The sequence below is a fragment of the Saimiri boliviensis genome, chromosome 20, assembly GCF_048565385.1.
Source record: "Saimiri boliviensis isolate mSaiBol1 chromosome 20, mSaiBol1.pri, whole genome shotgun sequence".
Taxonomy (NCBI): Eukaryota; Metazoa; Chordata; class Mammalia; order Primates; family Cebidae; genus Saimiri; species Saimiri boliviensis.
Window position 1 is genome coordinate 33,286,936 of NC_133468.1, and position 22,690 is coordinate 33,309,625.

Here is a 22,690-nt window from a genome sequence, read left to right on the forward strand (position 1 = left end):
ACCACTTGGGCCGCCTTCTGCAGGCTTAATAGCCGCTGCTACACTCACTGGGTACCCCACCCCGGTGCCGGGCAGACAGGTGCAGCCTGGGAGTAAGGAGACCCAGGTTGGAAGGTCCCCCGGTTCACCACGGACAGGCTGGGCGGCCTTGGCAACCTCCGATCCCTCGAAGGCCTGTCCCCTTATCCATGAAACGGGGCTCGGACAAGGTGGCCACAGGAAGGCTTTGCAAACTGTGAAGTGCAATGCCCACGTGGGCCTGCCAGTGGCCTCGACGGAGCCGGTAGGGAACACACAGCAGTCCGGGCCAGGGCCCCGGTGAGACAGCCAGCTGCGCATCCCGCCCGTGGCCGCAAGGCCCGCACCTTGGCCAGCAGCAGCAGGGTGCGGCTGGTGCGGGCGTCCGCGTGGCGCTCCCGCAGGTGGAAGAGCTTGGGCGACATGATGGCGGGAGAGAAGAAGCGCAGGCACAGGAAGCTGGTGACGGCGATGAACGGCACATTCTGGGGGGGGGGGGGTTGCGGGAGAGCGCGGGCTGGGGTCTCCCAGGCCTGGGCGCTGGGCAGCCCCCGCCTTAGGCTCAGTCCCTGATCCTCCCCGGGATACCGCCTCCCCGCCCTTCCCCAGCGCTCCGCTCCGCGGTTCGCTACCGCTCTTCGCCCCCCGCCCCAGCCGAGTCCAGCCCGGCCCAGCCCAGCCCGGCGGGTGGGGGGCGCACCTCGTGCTGGGCGCCAGGGAAGCGCTCGCGCACGCGCCGGAAGAGCTGGCGGAAGGTGGCGCGCACCACGGCTGGGCACGCGCGAACCGAGCGGCAGAGGGCGCTCAGCAGCGCCCCCAGGTGGGCGCGCAGCGTGTGCGCGCTCTGCTCCAGCACTTCGGCCTCGGTCTGCGGGCGGTGCAGCCCAGAGCACCTGCATGGGACGGGGCGGGGCGGCAGAGGGGGTCGCGGTCAGTGCCAGGGCCACGACAGGGGCAGTGGCTCTCGCAGCAGCCGGGACGCGGACACAGGGGGCAATATACCGGTGGGCAGAGCCACAAACAGACGTGCAGAGAGGGCCTGATCCCACCCGGCCACCACTGCACGCCCCCCCCCATTAACCCCGGCCTCACCCTACATCCTTGACTTCCACTTTGCTGGGGTCCAGCTCCACGTACTTCTTCTCCTCAAACACCTTGTTGATGATGGGGCCCAGGACGCTGTGCAGGTACCGCATCCCGGCCACCTGGGGACCACCACGGGTCACATTGGTCCCATCTCTCCCCATCCCACTCAACCTGCCCACTCTCTCCAGAACAGCCGCCTCTGCACCATCTGCCTGCTGTATCCACCCAGGAGGAGGCCAGGTACACATGCAGGGAAAACTGCTTATCCATGAATGAGTGAGTAAATTAATGAATGGAATTCTTAGCCCTTGTAATCCCAGCACTTTGGGAGGCCAAGGCAGGAGGATCACTTGAGACCAGGAGTTTGGGACTAGCCTGGGCAACACAGTGAAACTGTCTCTAATTTAAAATTTAAACACACACACACATACACACACTTTTTTGGGGGAGAGATGCAGTCTCGCTCTGTGGCTCAGGCTGGAGTGCAGTGGCGTGAGCTCACTGCAACCTCTGTCTCCTGGTTCAAGCGATTCTCCTGCCTCAGCCTCCCCAGTAGCTGGGATAACAGGAGCCCACCACCACACCAGGCTAATTTTTGCATTTTTAGTAGAGACGGGGTTTCACCAGGTTGGCAGGCTGGTCTCAAACTCCTGACCTCAAGTGATCCACCTGACTCAGCCTCCCAAAGTGCTGAGATTACAGGTGTGGGCCACTGCACCCTGCCACATTCTTTTCTATCTCTCTCTCTCTCTCTCTCTCCTTTTTTAGAGACAGTCTTGCTATGTTGCCCAGGCTGGAGTGCAGTGGCTATCCACAGGCGCGATCCCACTACTGATCAGCACGGGAGTTTTGACCTGCTCCGTTTCTGACCTGGGCCAGTTCACCCCTCCTTAGGCAACCTGGTGGCCCCCGCTCCCGGGAGGTCACCATATTGATGCCGAACTTAGTGCGGACACCCAATCGGCATAGCGCGCTACCGCCCAGAACTCCTGGACTCAAGTGATCCTCCAGCCTCAGCCTCCCGAGTAGCTGGGACTACAGGCGCACACCACTGTCCTTGGCTGGGCCACATTCTTAACCTTCGAGCGCTCCGAAAACAGAGATAGAGCCCTGGAGTGGAAGCTGCAGCCCTTCCGTCGGTCTCTCTGAACCTCGCTGCCGTCATCTGTAAGATCAGGACAGTATCGCGGGCAATCTCACCTTCAGAAAGGACTCCATGGACTTTGAGGCCAGGGAGTTGCTCCGGAACAGGGTGTTGGCCTCACCTACAAACAGAGGTCCCAGTGGGTAGGGGGCTGGGATAAAGCTTTCGGGGTAGGGCGAGGGCAGAGGACCTTGCGGCTGGGGGACCTAAGCTGGTCCCTCAATAAAGGGCCTCCTCGCCACCTCCCAGCCCACTGTCCCACCTCGGCCCTTGGCTCTGTCCCTTGCTTCCCTCCTGTCTCCCATCTGCCTCCTGCACAAGGATCCCCTCCCCACCGCCACCTCCCAGTCCGCTGGGCCCAGCTCCCTCCCAGGCCTCACTGGTGCGACTCAGCTCCAGCTGGAAGAGCAGATCCAGGAAGTCCTTGGCCAGCCCCTGCCCCAGGAAGAGCTTGAGCAGGTTGGTGGCCACGTCCTGGCGACACTCGGTGCTAGTTGTCTCCTCGATGAGTGGGATCAGCTGCCCCGGGCCCTGCAGGGAGAGGCACGGGGGATCCCGAACCCTTCCCTCTGAGAACCTCAGGGTACCCCGGAGAAGGAGGGTGCTTTCCCAAGGGGTAGCTCGGGACGGGGCTCTGGGCACTGGCCAGCTCCTTACATCCCGAGACCTCAGTTTTCTGTTCTGCAGAATGTGTTTAGGACAGGGCTTAAGCCTACGGTCGCCGGACCCTCCCAGCTGCCCCGGGGCCCCCTCACCTGCATGCCCAGCTTCACCTCATGGCACAGCAGCTGCACCAGCGGCTGGTAGCAGCTGGAGGGCAGCACCGTCTCATCCCGCAGCCGCACCTCCAGCTGCAAGGAGCCCAGGTTGCCCCTGGAATGGGCAGCCTGTGACCTCTCCACCGGGGACCCAGGCCGCCCTGGGCCACACCCCTCCCATGGCCTCCCGTCTTTCTCCCTTGGGCCCAGCCTCCCGTCTCTCTGCTCATGCCCTCCATCTGGGTGCCCTGCACAGCTCTGCCTCCCAGGCTCTGCCCGGCCATTTATGTTCTCTTTCTGGAAAGCCCTTCCTGCCTCTGCATTCATGGCACCTCTCTCTGTCTTCGAGGTCTGTCTGGCTCCCTGCCGCCTCCAAGCTTGGGTATGTGGGGCTCCCAGCCTTGAATCTGTACACTCCCAGATGATGGCACAGGCATGTGTGCACTTTACAGCGGAAGCAAATCCCTGACCCTCATAACAACCTAACAGGGAAACTGAGGCTCGAGCTGGTTCAGCAGCAACTGGCCACATTAGATCCAGCTTCCAAACTTCCCTGTTCTGGTAGGGAAGGTCAGAACAGGGGCGGGTGTGAACCAAGGCATGACATCCTCTAAGGTCTCCACTACCCCTGCTCAGCACAAGCCTCCTGCACAGTGTAAGTGTTAAGAAGGGTCCCTGAGCCTGGCGCGGTGGCTCACACCTGTAATCCCGGCACTTTGGGAGGCCAAGACGGGCGGATCACTTGCGCTCAGGAGTTCGAGACCAGCCTGGCCGACATGGCAAAGCCTCGTTTCTACTTTAAAAAGTTCAAAAATGGCCTGGCACAGTGGCTCATGCCTGTAATCCCAGCACTTTGGGAGGCTTAGGCGGGCGGATCATCTGAGGTTGGGAGTCCGAGACCAGCCTGGCCAACATGGGGAAACCCTGTCTCTACTAAAAATACAAAATTAGCTGCATGTGGTGGCATATGCCTGTAATCCCAACTACTCTGGAGGCTGAGGCAGAAGAATCACTTGAACCCGGGAGGTGGAGGTTGTGGTGAGCCAAGATCGCGCCACTGCACTCCAGCCTGGGTGACAAGAGCAAAACTCCGTCTCAAAAAGAAAAGAAAAGAAAAGAAAAAAAAGTAGCCAGGTGTGGTGGCAGGTGCCTGTAATCCCAGCTACTTGGGAGACTGAGGTGAGGCAGGAGAATCACTTCAACCCGGGAAGCACAGGTTGCAGTGAGCCAAGATTGCACCACCGTACTCCAGCCTGACTCTGTCTCAAAAAAAAAAAAAAAAAAAAAAAAGGCCGGGCGCGGTGGCTCAAGCCCTGTAATCTCAGCACTTTGGGAGGCCGAGGCGGGTGGATCACGAGGTTGAGAGATCGAGACCATCCTGGTCAACATGGTGAAACCCCGTCTCTACTAAAAATACAAAAAACTAGCTGGGCGTGGTGGCACGTGCCTGTAATCCCAGCTACTCAGGAGGCTGAGGCAGGAGAATTGCCTGAACCCAGGAGGCGGAGGTTGCGGTGAGCCAAGATCGCGCCATTGCACTCCAGCCTGGGTAACAAGAGTGAAACTCCGTCTCAAAAAAAAAGAAAAAAAGAAGATGGGCCTCGGTTGGCTCTATGGAAATGCCTCGGTGCTGACATGCAGCCGACCACCTGCCACTACCCTGTTAAGAATGGGAATGGGGGAAAGAGGGATCTGGGACCTTCCACAGGGACACAAAGCTGAACCATCGAGAACTGTGGGGGTCACAGCAAACCTCGCTGTTGTCATTTGTGAGATGAGGGCTTCCTAGACAGGCTGCCAAATTTAGCAAAATGACAACCCAAGACATTCAGTTAAATGTGAATATTTTATTTACTTATTAACCATTTTTTTAGAGATGGGGTCTTGCTATGTTGCCCAGGCTGGTCTTGAACTCCTGGGCTCAAGTGATCCTCCTGCCTTGGCCTCCTAAAGTGCTGAAATTACAGGCATGAGCCACCACGTGCCTTGCCTAAATTTGAATATTTTTTGTATAGGTATGTCTCAAATAGAACATAGTCTTTTTTTTTTTGGAGACTGAGTCTTGCTCTGTCACCCAGCTAGAGTGCAGCAGCGTGATTTCTGCTCACTGCAACCTCTGCCTCCTGGGTTGAACTGATTCTCCTTCTTCAACCTCCCAAATAGCTGGGATTACAGACACCTGCCACCACACCCTGCTAATTTTTGTATTTTTAGTAGAGACGGGGTTTCACCATGTTGGCCAGGCTGGTCTTGAACTCCTGACCTCACGTGAGCCACCCTCCCCAAGTGCTGGGATTACAGACGTGAGCCACTGTGCCCGGCCTTTTTTTTTTTTTTTTTGAAACAGGGTCTTGCTCTGTCACCCAGGCTGAAGGGCAGAAGTGATCATAGCTCACGGTAGCCTCCACCTTCTGGGTGCAAGCAATCCTCCCGCCTCAATGCCCTGGGTAGCTAGAACCACAGGAATGTACCACCATGCCCAGCTAATTTTTTAATTTCTTCGTAGAGACGAAGTGTCACTTTCTTGCCCAGGCTGGTCTCAAACTCCTGGCCTCAAGGGATCCTCCCACCTCGGCCGCCCAAAGAGCTGGGATTACAGGCATGAGCCACCGCTCCTGGCCAAGGGTGTCCTGTCTTTTATCTGGAAACCATACTCCTGGAGAATCCTGGGGAGGGAATTAGAGCTGTGGCTCAGGGACACGGACCCTGGAGACTTGAACCCTGGTCTGAAGTCTGCAGGGAAATTCAAAGAAAAAGTGTCTGAGCACTTGTTTTACAAACTTCCAGAAGGCAGAAAGCAGGAGACCTGTGTAACCTGTGAGCTAAGAAGACAGAGCTGGCCAGGTGTGGTGGCTCACGCCTGTAATCCCAGCACTTTGGGAGGCCGAGACAGGTGGATCACTTGAGGTCAAGAGTTTGAAACCAGCCTGGCCAACATGGTGAAACCTTGTCTCTACTAAAAATATAAAAATTAGCCGGGCATGGTGGTGGCCACCTGTAATCCCAGCTAATAGGGAGGCTGAAGCAGGAGAATCACTGGAGGTTGCAGTGAGCAGAGATTGCGCCATTGCACTCCAGCCTGGGCAACAGAGCAAGACTCTGTCTCAAAAAAGAAAAAAGAAAAAAAAAAGATGGAGTTGAGTGTGGGACTGTGGGAAGGTGGAGCCCAGCCTGGATTGAGAAGGATGCTGGCCTGGTGGGCAGGGGCTGAGGGAACCCTGGACCTGCGTCTGCTGACCTCTCACCCCTGAGCAGCCCACCTGCCCTGCCTGCCTGGAGCCAGTTCCCCTCTCAGCCCTGCCCAGCCCCTCGCACTTACTCGTCACGCCGCCGGCTCTTGGACTGGTCGGGCTGCAGCCGGAACCAGCCCTCCTCCTGCTGGGCCGCCCACAGTCTCTGGACATCGATCACCACCTGGGGATACAGTGGAAGTCCTCCTGGAGCTGGGACACTTGGGTCTCCTCCTTGCCAACGACTGTTCTTAGTGGGGAGGGTCCTCCAAGGGTCCCTGAGCGCCAGTGGCTGTGGGGAGAAGTTGCTGGTTCTGGTAGACGGGGTGGGGAGCGTGGGGGGTGGGTAGTCCCAGGCACTGCCTGAGTATCCCTCTCTGGGGAAGCTGGAGGGGGATCTCTGAGTGTGGGGTGGCTGCAATGGAGCCAGGTGCAGCCTGGAGGGAGGGGTGCTCACTTTGCCCAGGAAGTCGTTTCGGCTGACAAGATCCCAGTCCCAGGCCTCCACACACAGCGCCTCTGCGGCCCCCTCTTCCAGCTCAAACTCAAACGTCTCATTCCAGCGTGGGTAGCATGACTTCTTCACGATCTGCCCAGAGCGGGGTGGGAGGGGGTTAGGCTGATGCCACCGGACTCCCCAGGCTGGGGAGTCCCCTGTCCCCGCAGCCTCCTCGCCTTGGAGGCTCTGCCGCATCAGGGGTTACAATGTCATGTCCAGGCTCCCACATGTTTCTCAGATGGGAAGAATTGAGGCCCAGGGTGAGGAAGAGACGTATCCAAGGCCACACAGCAAAACAGTCGTGACTGTGTGGATGAGGTGTGCAGGGAACACTTCCGCACTGCTGGTGGGAATGTGAATTAGATGGAAAACCGTGTGGAGATTCCTTAAGTAACTGAAAGTAGAACTACTATTTCATTCAGCAGTCCCACTACTGGGTATCTCCCCACCCAGAGGAAAAGACACGAATATGAAAAAGATATTTACATGTGCATGTTTATAACAGAATGATTTGCAGTTGCAAAAATGTGAAACCAACTCAAATCCTCATCAATCAACAAGTGGATAAAGAAACCACGGTATATATACATCTATATGATGGGATACTACTCGGTCATAAAAAAGGAATGAATTAGCCGGGCGCGGTGGCTCAAGCCTGTAATCCCAGCACTTTGGGAGGCCGAGGCGGGTGGATCACGAGGTCGAGAGTTCGAGACCATCCTGGTCGACATGGTGAAACCCCGTCTCTACTAAAAATACAAAAAAAAGTCAGCTGGGCATGGTGGCGTGTGCCTGTAATCCCAGCTACTCAGGAGGCTGAGGCAGGAGAATTGCCTGAACCCAGGAGGCGGAGGTTGCGGTGAGCCGAGATCGCGCCATTGCACTTCAGCCTGGGTAACAAGAGCGAAACTCCCATCTCAAAAAAAAAAAAAAAAAAAAAAAGGAATGAATTAATGGCATTCACAGCAACCTGGATGGAACTGGAGACTATTATTCCAAGTGAAGTCACTCAGGAACGGAAAACGAAACATCGTGTGTTCTCACTCGTAAGTGGGAGCTAAGCCATGAGGATGCGAAGGCATAAGAGTGACACGGTGGACTTCGGGGGAAACGGTGGAGGGGTGAGGAATAAAAGGCTACAGACTGAGTGCAGTGTGTAGTGTGCAGGGGACGGGTGCACCAAAATCTCAGAAATCACCACTGAAGAACTTACTCATGTAACCAAACACCACTTGCTCTCCAATAACCTATGGAAACAAAAAATTAAAACAAACAAACAAAAAACACAGGGCCGGGCGAGGTGCCTCATGCCTGTAATCCCAGCACTTTGGGAGGCCAAGGAGGGAGGATCACTTGAGGCCAGGAGGTTGAGGCCAGCCTAACATGGTGAAACCCCATCTCTACCAAAAATACAGAAAATTAGCCGGGTGTGGTGGCGTGTGCCTGTAATTCTAGCGACTCAGGAGGCTGAGGCAGGATAATTGCTTGAACCCGGGAGGCAGAGGCTGCAGTGAGCCGTGATCTTGCCACTGCACTCCAGCCTGGGTGACAGAGCAGGACTCAGCCTCAAAAAAAAAAAAAAAAAAAAAAAAAAAAAAAAAAAAAAAAAAAACCCACAAAACACAAAACAAAAACAGTCGCGACTCCACTGAGAAGCCAGACCTTGGTGCTTTCCTGCCCAGAAATGAGCCCGCCCCGCACCCTGACCCTGGATGTTTCCTGTGGGTGGGGAAGGCAGCGTGGGTGTTCCCAGATAATGCCACTCCAGCTGTCTCAATCCCCTCCTTACCCCTCAGCATGGCCAGGAGTGAGAGGAGTTGGTGCCAGAGGGGCTGGGACCTATTATGTCCCCTTAGACAGGTCGCCCGCTTCCCTGGGTCTCCTCCGTAAGACTGTGGCTCCCAATCTGTTCCCCCAGGTGACGGTGAGCCGGTGGTGAGGTGAGCAATGGGGGCGTGGCTGGCAGGTCCCCGAGCCTCCTGCCCTTCCCTGCCCTCTGGCCTCCTCACCGAGGTCTCCTGTGTCCGGCCCTTGTAGCGCACTCGGACGAAGGGGTCAGATGCGCCATTGCGGTCCTTCGGGGCCAGATCCCTGGTGGGGGTGGAGGAAGACAGGATCATCTACTTGTCCCCTGAGCCCCCCTCCCCCACTTGTCACCACCATTATGTAACCACAACGGGCCAAAAGGCCTGGGCACATTCCGTTCCTGGCAAGCTGACTGTGGACAGTGAGCCTCTCCCCTTCCTGGGCCCTGTTCCCATAGCCACCTCCCCACGGTCACCCATGTGGCCAAGAGTCCCCCAAGGTGGAGGCCGTGGCTCCTTCCTACCAGGCAGCTGCAGGCCACTGGCTGCACCTTGCTCTGAGGGGGTTTCCAGGTGGCCGGGTGTGACTGCTGCCGGGGAACCGCTGGGGCCATGTGCCTGGCCCTCTGTTCCCAGGGCTTCCCTGAGCCTCGTTTGCTCATCAGGAAAATGGAAAAGCGAATCGCTACTGAGCTCAGGTTTAGGGAGAGAGTGCGCTTCCGGAAAACCCGCCCCAGTCCTGTTGCCCTACTTGGCGGAGGGGTGAGGTGCAGCCCTGATAAGCAGCCTGTTCCTCTCTCCACAGACGGGTCTTCACACAGCCCAAGTCTAGTCACACTACCCCAGCTTTTGTTTTTTTCTTTTTTCTTTTTTTTTTTTTTTTGAGACGGAGTTTCGCTCTTGTTACCCAGGCTGGAGTGCAATGGCGCGATCTCGGCTCACCGCAACCTCCGCCTCCTGGGGTCAGGCAATTCTCCTGCCTCAGCCTCCTGAGTAGCTGGGATTACAGGCACGCGCCACCATGCCCAGCTAATGTTTTGTATTTTTAGTCGAGACGGGGTTTCACCATGTTGACCGGGATGGTCTCGATCTCTTGACCTCGTGATCCACCCGCCTCAGCCTCCCAAAGTGCTGGGATTAGAGGCTTGAGCCACCGCGCCCGGCCTGTTTTTTTCTTTTTTTGAGACGGAGTCTCTGTCTGTCACTCAGGCTGGATGGAGTGCAATGGGGTAATCTTGGCTCATTGCAACCTCCGCCTCCCAGTTACAAGTGGTTCTCCTGCCTCAGCCTTCCGGGTAGCTGGGATTCCAGCTGCCCACCACCACGCCTGGCTAATTTTTGTATTTTTAGTAGAGACAGGTTTCACCAGGTTGGCCAGGCTGGTCTCAAACTCCTGACCTCAGGTGATCCACCTACCTCGACCTCCCAAAGTGCTGAGATTACAGGAGTGAGCCATCATGCTCAGCTCCCCTGCCTTTTTTTTTCTTTTTTTGAGACAGGGTCTTGCTCTGTTGCCCAGGCTGGAGTGCAGTGGTACACTCATAGCTCACTGCAGCCTCCACCTCCTGGACTCAAGCGATCCTCCTACCTCAGCCTCCCAAGTAGCTGGGACTATAGGTGTGCACTACCACGCCTGGCTTATTTTTAATTTTTTTTTTTTTTTTTGTAGAGACAGGATCTTGCTATGTTGCCCAGGCTGGTCTCAAACTCCTGGCCTTAAGAGATCCTTCCACCTCTGCTTCCCAAAGCACTGGGATTACTGGCATGAGCCACTGCACCCTGCCAATATCCCCCACTTAGAACTCTTTATGGAAGTGGGGCGTGGTGGCGTGTGCCTGTAGTCTCAGCTACTCGGGAGGCTGAGATGGGAGGATCACTTGAACCCAGGAGTTCTGGGCTGTAGTGCGCTATGCTGATCGGGTGTCCGCACTAAGTTGAGCATCAATATGGTGACCTCCCAGGAGCGCGGGACCACCAGGTTGCCTAAGGACAGGTGAACCGGCCCAGGTCGGAAATGGAGCAGATCAAAACTCCCGTGCTGATCAGTAGTGGGATCGTGCCTGTGAATAGCCACTGCACTCCAGCCTGGGCAACATAGCGAAACCCCGTCTCTAAAAAAAAAATAAAAAATAAAAAATAAATTAAAAAGAAAAAAAGAACTCTTTCATGGAAGAACACCAAAGCCCACTCATCTTTGATATTTTAAACTTCTCATGCCTGCCTTTCTTTCCCCCTCAAAAACTATCTAATAAAACCCCAAAGTTGAGGCCAGGCACAGTGGCTCATACCTGTAATCCCAGCACTTTGGGAAGCTTAGGCGGGCAGATCACCTGAGGCCAGGAGTTGGAGACCAGCCCGGCCAACATGGTGAAACTCCGTCTCTACTAAAAATACAAAAGAATTAACTGGGCATGGTGGCGTATGCCTATAGTCCCAGTTACTCAGGAGGCTGAGGCAGGAGATCACTCAAACCCCGGGAGGCGGAGGCTACAGTGAGCCTGGAAAACGTCACTGCACTCCAGCCCGGATGACCGAGCAAGATTCTCTCAAAACAAACAAAAAAAAACCCCCAGGGTTTTATTGAAATAATTGAGTATCTGCTCAGGAAAAATAAAGAGAACATGTTCTTTCTTCCACTGCAGCAAATGGACCTTCTTAAGCTGACCTGGGATTCCAGCAAGAGTCTCATTGGTGAGGACAATGGGGGACAAGTCCCCTCACTCTAAGAGAGGGCTGGAGATTCCTCTCCCTTGCTAGGACTCTCTAAGAGAAGGTCAGCCACTGTGGCCCCAGAGGATGGGAGAGAGAAGACGCCGGGAGTGAGGGGAGGGCCAGGGAGACATGCTTCCGTGCCTCCCATCTCCGTGGGTGACGATGGGTGCCCGGGAGCAGCAGTCCTGAGGTCCCAGAGCCCGGGCGCGTGTGTGAGCGTGTACACACGTGTGCATGCCTGTCCCCCAGACAGCCTGGTGCCTGCCAAGGGTAAGGACGGAGGAAGTAGATGAGTGGGGGTGGGGTGGGGAGAATGAATGGGGGCACCAGAGGGTGAGCGAGTGTGAGGGCGTGGCTGACGCTCCGCCTAAGCCCAGCCATTTTTCCATTCATTTCTGTTTTCCTAGGACAGAAAATAACTCCCGGGTGAGCAATGTGAGCATCATCTGACCCACACCCCTCCTCTGCCCAAGGGAAGTCTTCCTCTTAGGCTGATCCCAAGAGTCGGGGTCACACTGGCTCCATAGGGGCTGCCTGGCTGGGGGCCACCCTCCCGTCCCACAGTCAGGGAGCGACTACGGGGAGGTGAGTTTGGTGATGGAAAGGAAGGCACTTCTCAGGGACAGAGTGTGACTCACACTCAGGCCCAGACGAGAGTGCAGCGTGCAGCTAAAAATACCCTGGGGTGGGGCAGTGGCCCTGTCACAGGTGACTCAGGCTCATGGAACCATCCAAGCCACTGTCCCTCCTTGGGGGAACCCTCATTTTGCCCATCAGGAGATTTTTAGCAATTCTTTTTTTTTTTTTTTTTTTTTGACAAGAGTTTTGCTCTTGTTACCCAGGCTGGAGTGCAATGGCGCGATCTCGGCTCACCACAACCTCCGCCTCCTGGGTTCAGGCAATTCTCCTGCCTCAGCCTCCTGAGTAGCTGGGATTATAGGCACGCGCCGCCATGCCCAGCTAATTTTTTGTATTTTTAGTAGAGACGGGGTTTCACCATGTTGACCAGGTTGGTCTCGATCTCTTGACCTCATGATCCACCCGCCTCGGCCTCCCAAAGTGCTGGGATTACAGGCTTGAGCCACCGCGCCCGGCAGCAATTCTTTTCACACTCCAACCCCACAAGGGACCCGCTTACCCCACACACACACCCACCAGGCCAAGTTCACACTGGGGTTAAAGATAGAGAAGCCAGCCCCAGCACTGGGGCACTGGGGCTGTGTGATAGAGTTTGGGGTCCCTCACCTATACCCCCTACTCCATTTCTCTGCGATGGCTCAAGTTTCTCCATGAGAACATTAGCCTTTCCCTTAAAGGACATATCCCCTTGAGTGGAAATCACCCAGGAAACATCTCCAAGTCCAGAAAACCTCCCCAGATTATTATTATTATTTTTTTTCCTAGATGGAGTTTCACTCTTGTTGCTCAGACTGGAGTGCAATGGCGCGATCTCGGCTCACTGCAACCTTCGGCTCCGGGTTCAAGCGATTCTTATGTCTCAGCCTCCCAAGAAGCTGGAATTACAGGTGTCCACCACCACACCCGGCTGATTTTTTGTATTTTTAGTAAGGATGGGGTTTCACCTGGTTGGCCAGGCTGGTCTTCAACTCCCAACCTCAGGTGATCCACCCGCCTGGGCCTCCCAAAGTGCTGGGATTACAGGCGTCAGACATTGCCTGGCGAGGCCCTTGCTTGAGAGCAGGCTTTGGTGGGAAGTGGCCGGCTCTGGGACCAGGAGGTAGAGGTGGGGCAAGGGGAGGCTCAGCTTCCTCAATGGGTTTCTCTAGTTGCAGGGGACCCACTGCCTGCCCCCCAGGCCCCTGAGCCTTACCTGGCCTCCAGCACAGAGCAGCGAAGCCGGCAGGCCCGGGCCCCTGGCAGCACTTCCAGCCGCAGGTGGATCTCGCCCTGCACCTCCTCGTCGGGGTCAACCTCCATCAGGTGGGCCCACCCGCTGAAACCTGTGGAGTCAGCTCAGCCAGGGACCTGGCCCTGAACCCCCACACGCCCCTCACCCTCAGCCCCCACCAGGCACCTGCATCATCCCCTGGGAATCCCCTAAGCACCCGTGAAGCGGGGACTGGTATCCCCAGTGACAGATGAGGAAACCGAGGCTCAGCAGGTGAACAACAGCGCTTGGAAGAGCTGGGATTAGAATCTAAGTCAGTATGCCCTGGGGCCTGCGCCTTCACTATCAGGCCACTTTGTTGTTGTTGTTTTTAGAGACAGGGTCTTGCTCTGTTGCCCAGGCGGGAGTGCACTGGTGAGATCTCAGCTCATTGCAGCCTCCGCCTCCTGGGATAGAGTGATTCTCCTGCCTCAGCCTCCCAAGTAGCTGGGATTACAGGCATGCACCACCACATCTGGCTAATTTTTTTTTTTTTTTTTTTTTTTGAGATAGAGCCTTGCTCTGTTGCCAGACTGGAGTGCAGTGGCACGAACTTGGCTCACCGTAACCTCCGCCCCTCCGGGGTTCAAGCCATTCTCCTGCCTCAGCCTCCTGAGTAGCTGGGACTACAGAACTATGTCCAGCTAATTTTTGTATTTTTAGTAGAGACAGGGTTTCACCATGTTGGGCAGGATGTCTCGATCTCTTGACCTCATGATCCACCCACCTTGGCCTCCCAAAGTGCTGGGATTACAGGCGTGAGCCACAGCGCCCGGCCTAATTTTTGTATTTTTAGTAGAGACGTGGTTTCGCCATGTTGGCCAGGCTTGAACTCCTGGCCTCAAGTGATCCACCCGCCTCGGCTTCCCAAAATGCTGGGATTATAGGCATGAGCCACCGGGCCTGGCCTACATTTAAAAATTTTTTATTGGCTGGGCGCAGTGGCTCACGCCGGTAATCCCAGCACTTTGGGAGGCTGAGGCGGGTGGATCATGAGGTCAAGAGATAGAGACCATCCTGGCCAACATGGTTAAACCCCGTCTCTACTAAAAAGTACAAAAATTAGCGGGGCGTGGTGGCGCGTGCCTGTAATCCCAGCTACTCGGGAGGCTGAGGCAGGAACATTGCTTGTACCTGGGAGGCAGAGGTTGCCGTGAGCTGAGCTTGCGCCACTGCACTCCAGCCTGGCACCTGGTGACAGAGCAAGACTCTGTATCAAAAAAAAAAAAAAAATTATTAAGATGGAGTCTTGCTATGTTGCCCAGGCTGGTCTCGAACTCCTGGCCTCAAGTGATCTGCCCACCTCAGCTTCCCAAAATGCTGGGATTACAGGGGTGAGCCGTGAGCCTGGCCTACATTTTAAATTTTTTTTATTAAGATGGAGTCTTGCCAGGAGGACATTGCAAGGTCACACCCTTCATAGGCATAAAGTGGCAGTTGGAAGAAAATAATTTCATCATTCCGTCAGGACTCATATCTAAAATAGTTATATACTGCACATAAACAAATAAACTTGTATTAGATAGATACCTATAAAATAAACATATAAACATGTTGTCTATTACTAGCCATTCCAGGTTAATTTATTTTAGAATTAAAGTAGATTTGTTAAAATATTAAAAAAAAAAAAAAAGGAGTCTTGCACTCGCCTGGCAAACATGGGTGAAACCCTGTCTCTACTAAAATTACAAAAATTAGCCAGGCGTGGTGGTACACACCTGTAATCCCAGCTACTCAGGAGGCTGAGGCAGGAGAATTGCTTGAACCCAGGAGGCGGAGGTTGCAGTGAGCTGAGATCATACTATTGCACTCTAGCCTGGGTGACAGAACAAGACTCTGTCTCAAAAAAAAAAAAAAAAGAAAAAAGAAAAAAGAAAAAGAAAAGAAAGAAAAAGAATCTTGCTATGTTGCCCAGGCTGTTCTCAAACTCCTGACTTCAAGCAATCCTCCCACCTCAGCTTCCCAAGGTGCTGGCATTATAAGCATGGGCCATGGTACCCTGCCAGATTCCCCATCTTTTTTTTCTTTTTTTTCCGAGACGGAATCTCGCTCTGTTGTTCAGTCTGGGGTGCAGTGGCGCGATCTCAGCTCACTACAACCTTCACCTCCCGCATTCAAGCGATTCTCTTGCCTCAGGCTCCTGAGTAGCTAGGATTACAGGCACGTGCCACAACATCGTGCTAAGTTTTGTATTTTTAGTAGAGATGGCATTTCACCATGTTGGTCAGGCTGATCTCGAACTCCTGACCTCGTGATCCGCCCAGCCTGGCCTCCCAAAGTGCTGGGATTATAGGTGTGCCCGGCCTAGATTCCCCATCTTAAAACCGAAGGAGAGTGGCTCTCCCCTAGGGTTGCTGGGAGGGGCGTCTGAGGCCCGAATGGGGAAGCTACAAGGGACCCCAAGGAATGGCCTCACTGGGGCCACTAGACCCCAGAGAGGCTGGCTAAGGCTGCAGGTGGGAGAGACCTCTGTCCTGGCAGGGGCTAAGAGGCCCCATGAGTCAGCACAACCTGCCTCCACCCTGCCCCCACGCCTGGCCCAGCCTCACAGACAGGAGCAGGTGTGTGCAGGGGAAGCTGGTGAGCGCGACACAAAGGCTCCGATGGCAGAGCCCATGGCATCCAAGAACTGGTTTGAACCCTCAGAGAAGCCCAGAGAAGGCAAGAGCTGCCCAAGGGCACACACAGTGAGGCTGCCACAGGGCTGACCCCTCAAAATAACGTCTGGGCGGAGCATGGTGGCTCTCGCCTGTAATCCTAGCACTTGAGCGAGGCCAAGGCGGGAGGATCCGTCGAAGCCAGGAGTTCAAGACCAGCATGGGCAACAGAGTGAGACCCCCTAAATCTCCATTTTTTTTTTTTTTTTTGAGACAGGGTCTCACTCTGTCACCCAGGCTGGAGTGCGATGGCATGATCTTAGCTCACGGCAACCTCCGACTGCGGGGTTCAAGCGATTCTCCTGCCTCAGTCTCCCAAGTAGCTGGGATTACAGGCAAGCGCCAAGCCTGACTAATATTTATTTTTAGTAGAGACAGGATTTCACCATATTGGCCAGGCTGGTCTCAAACTCCTGGCCTCAGGTGATCCCCCCGCCTCGGCCTCCCAAAGTGCTGGGATTATAGGTGTGAGCCACCACGCTGGGCCTCTGATTTTTTTTTTTTACTATACAAAAATTTAAAAAGTAACACAAAACAATGTCTGCATCCCAGGAATAATTCAAAGGGATCTCCAGCTCGGACCAGCTCCGGGCCGACCCTTCAGACTTAGGACACAGTGGTACTGGCCCCCGGGTGGAGGGGACCCCATGGGTTACAGAAGGAGCTGGCCCCATTGGGAGAAGGGGTCTCTACGCGTCAGCAATGGAGTGTAAGGAGGCCCTTTCTCCTGCCAGCAGAGGCTTCAGGTTCCACCCTTAGACGCCCCTGGGAAAGAGGCAGCCACAGCTAGGCTTGGGGACGCAACGCAAAACAGGTCAGGGGTGCCGGCCGTGACTCTGGCTTCTGGGGAGAGTAGAAACGGCTTTCCCTGAGCAGGAGACCAGACGGAGCCTAGGAGGGAGGTCTCTCAGTGGGAGGGAGACCAGGAACCGGGCAGGCCAGTGCGCGAGGGAAAGGGAGCATCTTACCCTTAGGGTGAGAGGCCAGGGTGTCCCTTGTCAGGCAGACCTTCCCGATAACATCGTCCCGACTAGAGGGGAGAGATGGAGCCAGAGCTGGGCATGGCTGCGGTACTTTCCTTCTTGGAGCCCAGCACCCGCCTCCCACCAAGTTCAGGGTCCCCCAGGGTGGGGGCAGGGTGGCGGACATGGCCCTCATTTGCAGGGTAGCCCAATGGACCGGGGCCTGTGGCCTTTCTGTAGACCATGGATTCTGGACCCTCTGAGGGGATTGATAGGTTTCTCGCATGCCCGCACATGCCAAGCTCACACTCTCTGGGTGTCCATTTCACATGTCACACCTGCATGCAAGTGTATAGTCCATGCATGCCTGCGCCCGCATGCCTGCACACACACGCGTGTGACGTGGCACGTGCGACGTGACGCGTGCACCATGAAGCCACACGCTCAAGCCTTTTGCCCGCCCAGGCCCCCAGGCTCTGCCTCCCTCCAGCCTGCAAAGACGACACCAAAAAGGACCCAGAAGACCGGGCGGTGGAATGGGCCAGGGAGCAGCCAGATGGCCAGGCCTGGGTCCCAGCTGGAGAGGGGTCACCCACCTGAGGGCATCCTCATCCATGACGTAGAAGGCCACAGAGTGGAAGGTGGGTGGCAAATGCACTTGGTACTCCTCCCCCCAGAAGGGGCACAGGGTCTTCCACACGGTGGCCGTCCTGCAGGAGAGAACCCTCAGCACATGCCCAGGCCACCCTCAGGCCCTGGGCTGGAATCTTCCTTGTATCTCCCCCAACCCCTGTAACCACAGGCTCTGCTACTGATGTGGTTTACCTGCACCAGACCCTACCATCCACCACCAATCACTAACTCTGACCTTCCTCTCTGCCCTGGATGGGCACAGGGCTGCCTCTCTCTGGCTGTTATTTATTTATTCATTTATTTATGAGACAAAGTTTCACACTTGTTGCCCAGCCTGCAGTGCAGTGGTGTAATTGCAGCTCACTGTAACCTCCGCCTCCAGGGTCCAAGTGATTCTCCTGCCTCAGCTTCCAGAGTAGCTGGGATTACAGGCGCTCGCCACCACACCCAGCTAATTTTGTATTTTTAGTAGAAATGGGGTTTCTCCATGTTGGTCAGGCTGGTCTCAAACTCCTAACCTCAGGTGATCCGCCCGCCTTGGCCACCAAAAGGGATGGGATTACAGGTGTGAGCCACTGTGCTCAGCCTATTTATTTTACTTTAATTTTTTTGAGATGGAGTCTTGCTCTGCGGCCCAGGCTGGAGTGCAGTGGTATAGCTCACTGCAACCTCCACCTCCCAGGTTCAAGCAATTCTCCTGCCTCAGCCTCCTGGGTAGCTGGGATTACAGGCACCCATCACCACGCCCAACTAATTTTTGTGGTTTTAGTAGAGACGGGGTTTTGCTGTGTTGATCAAGCTGCTCTCGAACTCCTGACCTCAGGTGATCCACCCGCCTCGGTTTCCCAAAGTGCTGGGATTACAGGCACGAGCCACTGTGCCCAGCCTCTCCAGCTGTTTTACATTTGGGGAAACTGAGACCACAGTTGGCAGGCGCTGGCTTCACTCAGGTCACAGGATAGCTGCTTCAGGGCAGCTGCAGAACCTGGCCTCCCAGCCCCACCCAGCTCTGGCCAAACCCCCGTGGATCAGAGCCTTCAACTCATGGCACTCAGCGGGCTAGTGGGTGGGGGGATGCTGAAGACCCCAAGGAACCAGATGAAAGCTCAGCCACCCGCCCCCATGCCAACCACTTCTCAGGCGGGTCATCTGAACCTGTTTCCCATCTCCCTCTTGCTGTGTGTGGTTTGCAGACCTTCGAGAAAGGCTGGGACTCTGCTTGCAGGTGGGGAAGGACTGGGAATCTGGTGGCCTTGGCTACGGGTAGGCCATGGGCACTCAGGTGGGCAGAACAGCAGGGCAGCACTGCCATGAACTTAGAAGCAGAAGCCTGAGTGAAGGAGGGGAGGGGACAGCAAAGACCCTGCCCAGAGATCATGGAGACGACGGAGGAAGGGACATCCCAGGGAAATGGCTCTTTGGGGTGCAGGCTGGGGTGCCCAGTCTCAGGGAGTAATCACTTGGGACTCTCAGGAGACCGTCCCCACGTTAGTGCCAGGACCAGGGAGGGGAAGGGAGCTCAGGCTCTGGGGCGGCCAGACTTGGGCTCCAGTGTGGCTCTGCCACTTACTAGGCATTGACCTTGGGCAGGGTAGTCTCCCTGAGCCTCAGTTTCCTTGTCTGTAACTGGGGTCTAATGATATCGTATCTCGCTAATTTCAAGAACTAAACGGGCTGGAAAAGGGCTGGCTCCACAAACGAGAGCTGCTGTTACAAATCGTCAGCATCAGTCTCTCCCGGAGACTGTGATGACTGCAAAGATGAAGAGTCCGGTGAGAAGCCCCTGGCCAGGCCAGTTTCCGGAAGGTCTTTCTCACCTCCTAGCTGGGGTGTGAGGGCGAGGTGGGGATTGCAGGCAGGGGATCAGGTGCTCCAGGCTCCCTCCCATCTCCGTACAAAATTCACAACAAGATTCACAGCCCTTTGCGGGGAAAGCGGAGCGTCCCTCGTTCCCGGGGTGGGGGTGGTACCTGATGATGGGCTCGTTGTCCACCTTCACGATGCAGTAGGGGTCGCTGCTGCCGGTGCTGCAAGACAGACGGGCAGGGGCGGGGCTGGAGGGCGGGGCGGGGTGGGGATGGGCGGGGCATCGCGGCACGCCCCTCCCTCTGCCCGGCCCCTCGGGAGGAGTGCGGGGAAGAGAGCGGAGGGGGAGTCTCCGGGTCTAGGGCTGGAGACCGCAGGCTCCTCCAGCCAAACACAGGCCGCCCGCAGCCCGGGAGCGGATGGTGAAGGAAGGGCAGGAACCCGCACCAGGGCTCCTCTTTCTTGGGCAGGGGTGGGAGTAGGTGGAGGGAGAGCTGTGGGGGAGGGGGGAGAGACAGGGATGGGGAGGGAGAGGAAGAAGATAGAGGGAGGGGTGGAGGGGGAGAAACTGGGAGAGGGACAGAGGGAGGAGCAGAGAGGGAAGGGGACGGACAGGGAGGGGAGGGAGAGGGAAAAGGAGAGAGGGAGGGGGCTGAGAGGGAGGAGGAGAGAGAGGGAGCCGAGTAAGAGGGAAGGGGTTGATAGGGTAGGGGAGAGAGAGACAGGAGAGTAAGTGGAGGGAGTTAAGAGGGAGAGGGAGACTGAGTGAGGGGTGAGAGGGAGGGGGAGAGAGAGGGAGGGGGAGAGAGGGAGGGGGAGAGAAGGAGGGCGAGAGAGAAGAGGGGAGAGAGAAGGAGGGGGAGAGAGAGGGAGGGGGAGAGAGAGGGAGGGGGAGAGAGAGGGAGGGGGAGAGAGAGGGAGGGGGAGAGAGAGGGAGGGGAAGAGAGAAGGAGGGGGAGAGAGGGAGGGGGAGAGAAGGAGGGGGAGAGAGAGGGAGGGGGAGAGAGAGGGAGGGGGAGAGAGAAGAGGGGAGAGAGAAGGAGGGGGAGAGAGGGGGGGAGGGGGGAGAGAAGGAGGAGAGTAAGAGGATGAGGGATACTGAGTGAGGGGGTAAGGGAGGGGGAAGATACAGGGAGGGGAGGGAGAGGGACAAAGGGAGAGGGTACTGAAATCTCCTGTTCCTCCCGCAGGGGATAGAACGTTCCTCCTTTCTATGCCCTAGTACTCCATCCCTGCCTTCCCCAAAACAGCTCCAAGCAACTGCCCCAGGCAAGCTCCCGACACACCGAAGTCTAGCCCCTCACTCTCCCTGGAGCCTTTGCTCCTGCCCTCCCAGACACCGCTGTCCCTCCTGCCCTCTGCCCTCAGCCCTGCCAGGGCCCTCCCTTGCCCCGGGGTGGGACAGGGAGGAAGTCCTCCCTGGGCTCACACTGCCTGCCCACTTCATCCGGATTGGTAGTGATCAGCTGCCTCCCACCTGCTCTGGGAGCTACCTGGGGCCAGGGCCCTGACACGGCTTGGCACCAGACAGGCGGCCCCTGAGTGCCGAATGTACAGACGAATGAATAAACTGATGAGTGAATAAATGAATAAATGTAACCGCTATCTGGGGAAAGAGGGACGGGGGAAGGCAAACTCGTGGTCAGTTCTAAGGGTCTCAGGTTGTCGGGGGTCTCCTGGAGTTGGGAGAGGCCTCCAGCCAGGCCTAGGGCTGACACTGGGTAAAAGTGGGTGAGTGAGCGCTGTCTCTGGAGCTGTTCCTCCACTGAGTGTCCATAAAAAGGAAGTATACTTCTATGGCGGAGGGTGGGGAATTCCAAGCTCTGCTTCCCTTCTCAAAAGGGGCTCTTCCAGCAGAGGAAGGCACTTGGGGCAAATGGCTCCAGACACTCTCTGGACACAGACAGGAAATGTCTGCTGAGACTCAGTCTTCCTACCTATAAAACGGGAAATGTAACCCCAGCTCACAAGGGAGCCTCCCTGGGTCCTGAGACCATGTGAGGTCTTGGGGGTGTTCAGTGAATGTTAGCACTGCCTGCAACTCTGCCTGTAACCTCCCCCTGCCGGCATTTGAGAGCCCCCTCCTCCTGGCCAGGTGCGGTGGCTCATGCCTGTAATCGCAGCACTTTGTGAGGCTGAGGAGGGCAGATCACATGAGGCCAGGAGTTTGAGACCAGCCCGGCCAACATGGTGAAACCCCATCTCTACTAAAAATACGAAAATGAGCTGGGTGTGGTGGTGCACGCCTGTAATCCCAGCTACTGGGGAGACTGAGGCAGGAGAATCATTTGAACCCCAGAGGTGGGAGGTTGCAGTGAGCCAAAGTGGTACCACTGCACTCCAGCCCGGGCAACAGAGCAAGATTCTGTCTCAAAAATAAGTAAGTAAAATAAAGAGCCCCCTCCTCCAGGAAGCTAGCCTGGCAACAGAGCAAGATTCTGTCTCAAAAATAAACAAACAAACAAATAAATAAATAAAATAAAGAGCCTCCTCCTCCAGGGAGCCCCCTGTGAATACCCCAGCTTGCATCCCACGAAACCAAAACCAGGGCACTACAGGTGTTAAGCAATCAGGCCCCTGGGCACCTCAGGTGCTGGACTGGGCTGCAGGACCCAGGAGCGTTAAAAGAAGCTCAGAGGAGGCAGGGAGAGGTCAGTGCTGGCTGAGGCAAGACGGGACCTCTCTAGACTGTCCCCCACTACTGGGCTGCTTCTGCTTCCAAAGGTCTGGAAGCGTGACCCGAACCCTGGTGTGCAAGGATTGTGAAGAGCTGGGTGGCGGATCACAGGGGCGGGAAGAGGCCCGTCTTGAGAGTGGGCTGAGGCCAGATTTAAGGCCCCGGGCCCAACCATGGTCCCCAGTGGGCTGCTGGGATCTGTGCCCTGCCCAGTTCCTTCTGTGCTGGCTAGTGAGGCCCCTAGGCTGCCAGCCTCTCTCACTTCTTCTTCCCCAAGCCAGTCGCCACTGGCCCCATCTGGCTACTTTCGGGGCATCTATATTTAGGGCCTTGGCAGTTTCTAGGCTGTGGAAGCGGGAGGATCAGGGAAAACCCTGAAATAGCCTTGGGCCAGTCCCCAGGGCCACTTGGTGTGGGAGGCAGTGGGTCACTGGTCATCGTGAGACTTGCTCATGCCTAGGTACGTGGGGATGGAGGACAGTGGGAAGAGGCAGGGCAGGAATGGGCAGGCTCTGAAGGCTACCAGGGATGAGGAATGCAGCTGTGCTCCGTGCCCTTTAGAGATATAAAAACCCATGACTAGAAGTGGCAGGGAGGCAGCTGGCGGCTGTGTGAGGATAGCTCCCTCCTTGGAACTGTCTCAGTCAAGATGAGCCGTTATGAGAGGTGGTGAGCTCCCTGTCCTCGGAAGTATGCAAGCCCTGGCTGTAGGGGATGCTGCTCAGAAGATAGGCAGGGTGCTGGTGAGGCACAGTGCAACTCCAGTACTCAGTGAGGGCCTCCTGTGATCCCCAAACCCCTGCCCAACTCTGCAG

The 22,690-nt window shown here is 56.1% G+C and overlaps 1 protein-coding gene across 2 annotated transcripts in view; it reads right to left on the reverse strand.

The window, feature by feature from the left end:
- LOC101038563 (ras GTPase-activating protein 4) overlaps nucleotides 1–22,690 on the reverse strand; it is a 43,711-nt gene that overhangs the window by 18,422 nt on the left and 2,599 nt on the right. For both annotated transcript variants that reach the window (XM_074390583.1, XM_003934136.4), the window contains exons 2-14: nucleotides 19,363–19,419; nucleotides 17,356–17,469; nucleotides 16,766–16,827; nucleotides 13,084–13,213; nucleotides 8,745–8,826; nucleotides 6,694–6,825; nucleotides 6,326–6,420; nucleotides 3,004–3,121; nucleotides 2,629–2,779; nucleotides 2,305–2,369; nucleotides 1,111–1,223; nucleotides 719–911; nucleotides 366–503 (exon numbers count right to left, since the gene is read on the reverse strand). In XM_074390583.1, the coding sequence (XP_074246684.1) occupies nucleotides 366–503; nucleotides 719–911; nucleotides 1,111–1,223; nucleotides 2,305–2,369; nucleotides 2,629–2,779; nucleotides 3,004–3,121; nucleotides 6,326–6,420; nucleotides 6,694–6,825; nucleotides 8,745–8,826; nucleotides 13,084–13,213; nucleotides 16,766–16,827; nucleotides 17,356–17,469; nucleotides 19,363–19,419 (1,450 nt within the window). The remainder of the gene's footprint in view (nucleotides 1–365; nucleotides 504–718; nucleotides 912–1,110; nucleotides 1,224–2,304; nucleotides 2,370–2,628; nucleotides 2,780–3,003; nucleotides 3,122–6,325; nucleotides 6,421–6,693; nucleotides 6,826–8,744; nucleotides 8,827–13,083; nucleotides 13,214–16,765; nucleotides 16,828–17,355; nucleotides 17,470–19,362; nucleotides 19,420–22,690) is intronic.